General features: G+C 37.9%; 1 protein-coding gene across 2 annotated transcripts in view; it reads right to left on the minus strand.

The window, feature by feature from the left end:
* Positions 1-242: 242 nt before the first annotated feature.
* The window catches only part of LOC135204036 (CKLF-like MARVEL transmembrane domain-containing protein 4), a 47,787-nt gene continuing 36,667 nt past the window's right edge, over positions 243-11,362 (minus strand). For both annotated transcript variants that reach the window (XM_064233983.1, XM_064233984.1), the window contains exons 3-4: positions 3,264-3,431; positions 243-2,898 (exon numbers count right to left, since the gene is read on the minus strand). In XM_064233983.1, the coding sequence (XP_064090053.1) occupies positions 2,662-2,898; positions 3,264-3,431 (405 nt within the window). In that variant the 3' untranslated portion in view covers positions 243-2,661. The remainder of the gene's footprint in view (positions 2,899-3,263; positions 3,432-11,362) is intronic.

Genomic DNA, 11,362 nt, shown 5'->3' on the forward strand with positions numbered 1-11,362 from the left:
CTTTGTGTTTTTGTAATTGTAATCGTTCCTGGGAGAAGAGCAGTGAGCATCAAAATCAAATCAGTCCTCAACAGCAAATGTATATCGAGAGAGAGAGAGAGAGAGAGAGAGAGAGAGAGAGAGAGAGAGAGAGAGAGAGAGAGAGAGAGATTCAAAATGACCAATCAATTATGTCTCATGACAAATAACAACACATGGCTCTTTTAATATACCACGTTTCAGAGATGATTCAAAGACACACAAACATTTACATTATATTTATAGATATATTTACATACATTCAAATGAACAGCATTTTTGCCCCTCCAAAATTCACCTCCAGTCACGTTAATGAGATTCGCCTGAGGGAAGGGAGTGGGCGTCATAGTCTTCGTCCTCTGGCAAATCAAAACCATCTCCTCTGATCATCAACAGTGCACTCCAAAGGACTCGCATTTCTATATAAATTTATTCACTGCAGTATTCCTAGGAGTATTTTTGCTCTACCATAATGAGATTCGTCATGTGCCACAGGTAAATTAAATATTTCGTTCCTTAGTAACAAGCCAGAATATGACAAAAATGCCCAGCCATATTAGGTGTTGACTGATCTGCTAAATTCACTGGCTATGTCTCATCGCTCAAACTGAATTGCGTTTTTCTTTTACGTTTGCTTTGGGATCATACTGTAAACATCATAACCACGGAATTCTGTCTCAAGACCTTAATTCTAACGAAACAGGAACCTTACCTTTCTAATTATTGGCCTTTTGTTTTGTCCTGTTATTTCAGGCATTTTCCACTCTCGGCCGAAATATTTTGATGCAAGAATTCATCGTCTAGAAATATTGCTGAAAAATTTCGAGATCTATTGTAATGTGTTTTCAGATCAGCTTTTTATAATAGAGAATGATAATATCACTCCATGCTTATTTCTGAACGAAGGTGACAATGAATGAATGTATGAAGAAACCCGAAGACCTTTGGATCCCACACATGGCAGAAGAATTTACTTTGAAATTTATTTTCAGGAAACAAAGGCACCTGATATATCAGCAAGAGATACCTGGGTAACAGATTAAGTTTGATACATTGTTGAATTACCTCTTCTCTGTGGTAAAAACAATAAATTTCGGCGATTTCTGTGCTGTCAGATATCAGGTGCACAATTCGCAAATAGACTGTGCTCATTTGGTAACATCCACTTGACGGAAATACAGTGTGAGAGTGTGATGTGGTGTGATATCGATGACTTTAGACTCTTCAAACACAACAGAAAACGTCTCTACTATTATATTTTCTAGATCCATCTGTCTTTTAGAGTCAACGTTTTGTTTCTAAAGTAATAACATCTAGTTCTTTCTTCCGCTTCAAATTTCAACTTTTTTTCTGAAAGTAATTCGCTCGTCACGGGAATTTCTTGAAGACCTGCATTTCATTCCTTTTGCACAATACAACATTCAACGAAAGCTCTTCTTGTCGCATCATGGTAGTAGTAAGCAAATACATCCTATGGTTATATAAGTTTTTTTGATAAACTGTTTGAAGGCAAAGGTATTACGCATTTGATAGTTGCAGGTGAGAGTTTACCCATCTTCATAACGCAAGCAAGCAAAAACACGGGTAGCTATTTGCGAATTTTGTGTTATCTGATTCATTTATTTATTCATTTGTTTTATAAATAGCTTCATTCGAAGAATAATGTAATCAGTATTCATACTCGCCCCGGAACTCGCGAATTGAGGTCCAAAAGTTTTTCTAGTACGTTCCTAACGTCACGGGACATTTGTTTCTATGAACCTAGATCGCCATGGCTGCTTGTGGAGACGACGAAGGTTTCGGAAACAAAGCCGGCAATGGATATGCCTTTGTACAGGGAGTCCATTGTGTCTGTCTGTCATTCATCATTGTTCTTCGTGTTCCAGGGGTTCAAAGGTTCTATAATCGTGTTTGCCTAACGAGAGAAAACCTAGATGGCAGTGTGTTGACGCTATTATCTAAGAAGTGTGATCTGGTTCAGTGTCTCGAACTGGTTCAGTGTCTCGAAGCTGTTCAAATCCTAAAATCATTACCGGCAGACACAAAGGAAAAATATGTCAAGTTAAAATAATGACAAGTGGTTCATCCTAACAACAACTTATTCCATACACAAAATTATGCCCCAGAAGGCTACACGTGAAACAATACATTCTTTCTTCCTTCTACCCATTTGCCACAGAAAAAAAAAAAAATGGAAACAGTCAGGCGCCATTTGATTAAGAATTTTATCTCTCGGGTCGAAGCTACCGTGTTGGGCGTAACCCACCTCTAGCAATAAATATATGGAAATGTATGGTTTGTTCAAAGCACTGAGGGGATATATGAGGTGGTGTGCAAACGCTAACTTGCAACACGCTTCTTAAGGGGTCTGCTGACCTTTAATGTGAGGATGTTCTGACACTTTAAAAGTCTTGACATTTCAAACAATAATAACAATTATAGCTAATAAACGTGCAGGTCTCCCAGAACGCGCGTAACAACAGTGCTCTAGTTAAACCTGCCACGAACCACTTTAGCTTTTAACCATACATATGCATACATTTGATCCCCAGTGACAGACCGAAGGATAACTCTGAAAAAAAAATAATAGGCGCTCTATCTAACACATCAATCTCGTTCAGCGTCTCCTCCCGATCCTCTTCTTTAGTAAGCCCCAGGTGACTGTAGGTCTCCGCCCATCTGGACCTGGCGTTCTCCCTGAGCGATGTTGCCGCTTCTCCAGTCTTTGAACTTGAAGAAGGCGTCGACTGAGTATAGTATCAAGGCGACGTAGCCGAAGAAGGCTGCGGCGGCAAAGGCTGCGTCGTCTCCGCCCTTGACGGCGGAAGCAGTGGCCGCCGTGAAGTAGAAGAAGGCCCAAAGGGCGCAGTAGCCAAATTCCTGGAAGAGAGACACAAGTTCATCCATGCACTTAATTAGTAGATTTGGCACTATTCTCTGAATGAGAGTGAAGTATCACAACAGGGAATCTTTATCGTTAGCATACCTCCTGGAGAAGCAGTCGGATAGGGTTCAAAAGTAGAACAGATTAAAACCAACTTGTTATTGAAGAGTACAGCAAGTTTAAATTGTAATATTGACTGGGATATTCTTAATCAACCTGATATTGTCATCTCAAATTCTCCCTCACCCTTCCCCCCAACATTTAGTAGACCTAAGAATTCAACATTTTCTTCAGTTTCTAATCGAGAAACACCCGCTTTCCCCACGACTTAGAATTAAACTTATGAAGACATGGCACTTACCAGCATGAACCAAGGCACCATGTGGAACCGCTCAAGGATATGCATGAGGTAAAGCACCATGAGGATCCCGGTGATCCAAAATCCCATCATGGAGACGAAAGAGAACCAGTTCGCCGTCGAGTGATCTGGCCCGAACATGATGCTGATGTAACCGATCAAGTTAATCACCTGCGGGAAAAGTCAAAGAAGAAGAAAACGAGTGAAGCATCAATAGTGACAATCGTAACAGCGTTGCAAATAATCATGTGTCGTTTAGGTAACTGGTTGTTTCACAAGATGGGGAAGCAGGAGATAACAGAAACGGAGAATGTGTTGAAGGAAACTGACGATTGAGATAGGAAAGGAAACGGAAGCGAAGAATGAGAGAGAGATGGTAGATAAAGGATGTTGTTCATGGCACACAATCTGAGAAGAAACGCGTTGATGATGCGAGAGGATAAAATTTGTTCAAGAAGCAAATCTATTCATTTCATAAATGGAAAATTAAGAGAAAGAGGACGTGCTGAATGAATTATGGAAAATATAATAAAAAAGAAAATCACAAAATAATTCTGATATAAAATGGTTTCAGCCCTTTGGTGTAACAAGAGAGAAAACTCAGTATTAGCTAGTAAATTTAGAAGGCAGAGAACAAAGATAAAATACATGGAAAATAGATTTAAAAAAGTTCAAATGAAGAGAGTCCGTGCTGAAGAAACAATGATTAGTGCAGCAGATTATCAAAAACAGACAACTGGTGGAGTAGAATAGGTCATTCAGCTGGAACAAGAAAAGAAAAATATATACCGTAATTTTAAACACATAAAAAAAAACATGCAGATGTCAATTTTCAAATAATGCTTGCATACTAAGAAGATATGAACGTTGTATTAAAGTCATGATGTGTTCGTTTTGAAATACTGAGATGACGCAAATACACAATGATGTTAAGCCTTGTGTTTAAATGTGATGGTTGCTTCAGATACAGCGGCCCTATGCCAACACTGACCTTTCCTCAAAGGTAGTGTATTATTAAGATTTATTGTAATATTGAATATGTGTTTATAAAGACAATCAATCTTAATGAACTGTGTGATTGATTAATCTTAAGAATCTAACGGAAATTAGAGGTAACACAACAAATACCAAAAGAAAAGAAGAGGTCACAATGTCACAGAAAAGCAATGCATTTATTTGTATTTGTTACCTGGCGACTATTTGCTCTATTCACGTAAATCTAATATAAATGTCAGTTTTCTTTGATCTATGATTCACGTGTTATGTACCACATACAGCAAGGAACAAATATATATATATATATATATATATATATATATATATATATATATATATATATATATATATATATATATATATATATATATATATATGTTCTGCTACAACAGAATTCCATCTAATAGGTGTAGCCAGCAACCTGTTCTTAAGAGCCTTACGAATTTGTTCCCCAGATTTCCTGGAAAAAGAATTTGAACTAATTCGTATGCAGCTTTCGTCTTTAAAGTATCCTGACCATATAATTGAAAAAGCAATTCACAAAGCAAACGTAATTTTCTACCGACCCCCTAAAGACACGACCAGAGAGACACCCAATAATAAAATAAAAATTCCACACCTGGACAGGATTAAGACGGTGACCCAGACCCTCAGAAAATCTAACCCTTTTGCATTTACTCACCCAAATACCTTAGCCAAATCCCTGATTAACGTCCAACAAACGACATCCCCCAAGGACACAGGCGTTTACGAAATCCCACGTCAGAACTGTGACCAATTTTACATAGGATTTACAGGAAAATCACTTCCCCAGAGATCAATACAACACAAGCGGTCAGTTAGGTGTGGACAACAGAACTCAGCTATTTTCAACCATATAAATGAACATAACCATAGAATAAACTGGAATTTGTCACATATAATTTATAGCAGCAACTGCCAGTACAAGAGTCAAATGATGGAATCGGCCTTAATTAAAGAGAGGCAGGTAATGAACATCTCAAAAGGAGCATGGGATTCAGATGGGATCGACAAGATTTTCGTTCAACCAACGCTTAAGAAGATTAAAGGAAGATAATCAGCGGAAGTGACCCAAATTGGCTTACCTGTGGATAGATCTCTTGGTATAAATACCACCTTTTCTGTAAACTTTTCTCATTCAAATACCTGAAGAGGGAGACAGCAGTCTCTGAAATATAGTATTTTTCTCTCTAATATTTTTGGGTGTTTTTATAGGCTCCTTTTATTATATATATATATTATATATATATACATATATTATATAGATATATATAATAAATATGTATATATATATATATATATATATATATATATATATATATATATATATGTCTATGAACGGAAATTAAACATGGTTGGCGGGGGCGGGGGGTGGCGGGCGGGATGGAAATTTGAAAGAAAAAGATGGCGTCTGTTTGGAACGGGGTCTATTCCAGGAAACACGAACTAATGATTCTCCGGTGGTGCTAATATTGCGTCATATATTCCTATGAAATTATCCTACCGACAAGAAACCTCCAGTCCACCACACATGGGAAAAGCGATTAAAGTATGAGGAAAAAAAGAACTGATCCCAACAGAGAAGACGATGCCGTCTTTGGAAAGAGTGAAGGAAAGTGGATTTCGGGATGAAATAGACCTAATCGTCTTAAAAAGTGGCCATTACAAACGAAAAATGTTTTCAAGCTTTAGAGAATGCTCATGATAAACGAAGATAAAGAACAGTCCATTGCATGACGAACCTTGTTCTAGACTAGAGACCGGATATACGTACGTACATCGCCCGAGACCTTCTGTTGGCCTTGATTAAACCCGGGAAACCAATGCAATGGCGACTGAAGGTAGACCTATGCAAATGCAACCAAAAACCAGAGCTGCCGTTCCTGCAAGAGGGTTAATCTCTCGGCAAAGGAGAAATTTTAACAATGAGATTTAGATTGCTGGATGTGATCATCGATACAGAACGAAAGAACTAATCATATAGAGACGGGAGTTAATATATAAAGTTTTCCTCGATTCTTATAACCTTCCATCTGCTGAGGAACAGGTTCAATCAAAGTTTCCTGGTTCTTTTTTCCCCATCTCCGAGTTTGACCCCAATAAACGAGTTATCCTCTTCCAAATAAAACTTTGCTTATATCTAGTCTACAATTGTCGCCTAGAACCTACTTTTAATAAAATGAGCGGTACCAAATGGATTTTATCATTCTTATTGCCATTATTTTTACACTCTTTTGGGACACGTCAATAGAACATGAACTTGCTCAGTGTAGTAGAAATTCATCGATAAGAACCAGCCTCAAAGAAAGAGGAAAGTCAGACCCCAGAAACCGAGAGGTACTGAACATTACATTGTGCTACTTGCACAGCGTTTCGAAAGGAGAGGGACCTTGCAACAAAAATCGGGCAGCGGCGGAGTTTCGTGCGCGAATAATGCCAATTTCTTGAGTTAAAGCATTCGGGTATTACGAAATAGGGGTCCATTCCCTCAGAATGGTGAGCTAATCCCCCGGAGGAGAGTTAATCCTAATCAAATAGGATCTGATTCATTTGGGAAGGGAGGCAATCTTACGGAAGCGAGCTCGTCGAAGTGAAAGGGGGAATCCGTTGTCGATAATGAGGAGGGAAAATGCCTCCGAAATTGGTCCTGCGAATGAATTTGTCTCGAGGAAAGTGCTAACTTTACAAAATTACTTTCTTCATAAATAAACAAAAAATAAAATAAAAAAGCGTGGTAAACTTTCAAAGACAAAAGTAAACCTTTCTTTCATACGTACAGGACCAGTTCAAAGCTGGATGCTAATCTTTGTAGAGATAACCTGAGTGAAGGGAACGATAATAACACAGAATTGGGAGAGATCATTTAGGAACATTGGTCTCGAAAGAAAAATAAAAAATATAAATTAAAAGGCACGGAAAAGGACACTACTTTAAAACATTCCATTCCGATCATTTGAAAATATTTCCTCCCGAAAAATGAGTCGTCTCCCAACAATGGAAAACATGTACAACTCACGGGTTTCTCTCTTTATATATATATATATATATATATATATATATATATATATATATAAATTTTTATCACATCACCGTGATTCATTTACATGCATTAAGCTACAAATATCCTTTAATGTCCCATTCGCTCTACCTCGAATTAATATATTTTCATATGTATATGTTAACCGAAAGGGAATTTTTTGCTTGGTAATAATCTCGTCTCCGTGGATTCGAAACAGCGGACAGAGGAGAAATCAGGACTTCAGTGCCATTACGACTCAGCCAACAAGTGAGGTTGGCCGAGTCGGTGACGTCACTGAAGTCCTGATCTCCTCTGACCGCTGTTTCGAATCCAAGAGAGGACGAAATTATTATCAACTAAAAAATTTCCCTTTGGCAAAAATATATGAAAATATATTAATTCCTATGTGAGCGAATTGGATATTAAAGGACATTTGTAGCTTAATGCATATGTGTATATGTATATATATATAGTATATATATATATATATATATATATATATATATATATATATATATATATATTTATAATATGTATATATTGGTGTTGAAGGTCATTATGCATTTTATGGCGACAGTGATCATGAAACAACGACATTTAGCATTCAGTATATCAGTAAAGAATGAATTTCTTCTTCCTGAGGTGAGAGAGAGAGTGACTGCGAGGAGGGAGGACGAGGAGATGTTCGACGAGAGAGAGAAGAGAGAGGGAATGAGAGAGGATGAGAGAGAGAAGAGAGGAAGAGTAGAAGAGGAGCGAGAAGAGGAAACGAGGAAGAGGGGGAGAGAGGATGGGAGGAAGAGAGGAGAGAGGAGAATTGGAGAAAGCAGAAGAGACGTGAGCATGAAGTTGAGAAGATGAGAAGAGACATTTTTTTTTTTTTTTTTTTTTTTTAGAAAGATGAGAATGATTGAGGGAAGGAGAGAGAGAGAGAGATTAGAGAGAGAATGTGGAGGAATGCGAGGGAGAAGAGAGAAGGGAGGAGAGGGAAGAGATAAGAGAAAGAGAAGAGGAGAATGAGGGGAGAGAGCGAGAAGAGAAGGACGAGGAGGAGAAACGGAGAGAGAGGAAGAGGTAGGAGACGAGGAGAGAAGGAGAGAACGAGAGGAATGAGGATAGAGAATGCGGAGATGAGGAAGACGAGAGAGAAGAGAGATGATGAGATGGAGAAGAGAGAGACGAGAGAGAAGGAACGGAGAGAGGAGAGAGATGGAAGAGGAATGAGAAGAGGAATGCGTTTTGCTAATGCTAAACAACACCAAGTTCGAGGTATCAGCGTAAAAGAAACGTGAACTGTAATAACTGTTAATAATCATATATAACTCAAGAACAGAACTTGAAGGCTTCCAGTTTCAACGAATTCCATTCCCATAAAGGAAGAAACTGGAAGCCTCGCCTCCCACCCCTTGCTTCTGACAGATTTAAACCCCCAGGGTTTAAATAGATTCTCCCCCCAACTTTTTGTGAAGATTCCATCTCCATACCTTCGTGTTCCATTCGGCCACGAAAGATATCATTGTTATTCATGCGAAAATCACACATAACCTTACTTCAATACATTATCTTTTTTCCTTTGCAGTCCATATCTGTCATCTAAGATTGAACTCAAGAATATCACATAACTTAGACAGAGTAATGAATATTTTAAAAAAAGGTCCTTACAATTACGGATCATAATTATGAACCACTTAAAAGAAGAAAAAAAAAGGGCAAGTCAGTTGAAAGCAAAAAAACACGCACAAAAAACTTAGATTTATCCTGGGATTATAACCTTCACCAGTCAATCGTATCTTTCTTCCAAAAAAATCACACAAATAAATAAAAAAAAAACCAAAACCAACATGAATAGATTGAAACAAATATAGAGAATGAATGTCATTTTCACAGACGTGTGTATTCAGTGTCAAAACAAGCTTTCGTAAGGCTGGAGGCATATACAGAAAGGGGCAAAAAACGATCCTCATAAACGAGAGATAATACAAAAAAGAATAGTAAACAGTAACTTAGAAAATAAAAATAAAAAACAGAGCACTCACGAATTCGTACTTGGGCCGATTTCTAAAGACGGACTGTCCTTGACTTCCTCCTCCCTTCCATAAGCCATAGTTCATGGAACTTTGGGGAGAGGTATGAGTTCGTATTAGCTGCGTTTGCCATGGAACGGTCACGAGTTGCTTAAAGATTAGACAGCTTTCGTATGAGAGATGAAGAAGTGTTCTTTTCTTAATCTTGTTTGGTCTGATATACCTTTAAACACACATTCTCTCTCACACACACATATATATATGGGTGTGTGTTTAAAGGTATATATATATATGTATATATATATATATATATATATATATATATATATATATATATATATGTGTGTGTGTGTGTGTGTGTGTGTGTGTGTGTGTATGTGAGTGCGTGTATACTAACATGAAATTGCTATATTGAAATATATCTTAATATTTGACTATGTTATTTGTATAAAGTAGTACTGTGTTCTGTGTGTGTATTCTAAGAAATAATTTGAGGACAGAACAAATAATAAACACAAAATTAGAAAAACGAATGCATCCACACTGATAATAAAGATAATTAGGTTAAACCTGTTGGTTCTCTATGCGAGTTTATGTCATAATTTATAAAAATGGAAACGATTTTTTAAATTATTCATTTACAGTCTTGTCCTTTGTTTTAATTATAGAGGAAACAAGGTTATAATTTGCTCTACCGCATCACTTGTATATGTAAGTCAGTGTGGTGAGTGTTCGAAACCATAGTACCAGCTTCTCTCTCTCTCTCACACCACACACACACACACGCACGGAGGTCTCTTCTAATTCTTGCACAAACACATGCACGCATGCATACAGACATTATACACCAACAGGCAGTAGATACGGGTATGGACAAAAATCAATGTTCAGCGGGCCTAATGGAAGGCACAAGAAGGAAACGGAGAAACGGAAGCGACAAGGAAAGGCAAGAAGGGCGGGGCGTTCCGCGATGGCGTCCTACGTCTACCGCATCATTTTGCTTTCGTCGTCCCTTCTTGCTTATTCTTCTACTTCTGAACCCAAATAAGGATGTCGATGGAATGTCGCACGGGCAGTTATCTTATTTTGTTTACAAAAATCGACCGGTATCTTATTTCGTATATGTATACGTTGTTGCAAAACTGACCTCGCACATTCAGCAGTGGTTTTCTGTTTTAAGTACATATACTGAATACGTGAAGCTAGAAGACAAAAAATAGTAAACTGTGTGACCGTGTGATAGCCCCACAAACGCGTTTCATTGCTTTACGACTCTGCTCATACAAAACGACGTTGTAAATTGAGAGCTGGTTCATGAGCCGCAAATCGGTCTGGTAGGTAGAAGACCGGCTGGGTCGGCACGAATGAAGGACGCCTTCCAACAATGTCACAATAGCATGAATGAAACGGAAGTACATCCACCCCACGGCTCCCTTCCAACACTCCGGTTATCTGTGCTGAAAGCGTTCGTTTTCGATTGACACAGATCTTTAAGCTTTTTCCCGACGTGGTGAATGCGCTCCATATTCGTTTCCTTTACTTTGCTTCTAATCTTGAATACTGATTCCTGTGATTGGCCAAAAATATATTTAGATTATTATATTCTTTTATCACATCAAAGAACTATTGTATTCTAAGTAAGTTCCTAGTTAACATATAAATTCAAGAACGCACGTACTCTTATGTATTTGCTTACGATGTAACGTTATTTCGCACCTCCTGATGAAGGCAGTTAGAATATAAATGAAATAGAGGAGAAACAATGAAGTCCTAGAACACAGCGGCTCTTTTCGAACTACTACGTCAACAACGATCTCAATAGAAGCGTTTTGCTTGTCGTCACTTCGGTGCCATTTTCTTCACATTCTCATTAAAGACGTTATTCATTTATCTTTCCTTCGGTATAATCACACTGCTCAAAATAAATGGTTTGATAACATGATTTACTCTGGTTAACATGCGTGTGCATATACACATACAGACCTACTCTCTCATGAAGTACTATGCAGTGTTGCTGTACTGTACACTTAAGAAATGAAAGA

This window comes from Macrobrachium nipponense, chromosome 44 (assembly GCF_015104395.2).
Source record: "Macrobrachium nipponense isolate FS-2020 chromosome 44, ASM1510439v2, whole genome shotgun sequence".
NCBI lineage: Eukaryota > Metazoa > Arthropoda > Malacostraca > Decapoda > Palaemonidae > Macrobrachium > Macrobrachium nipponense.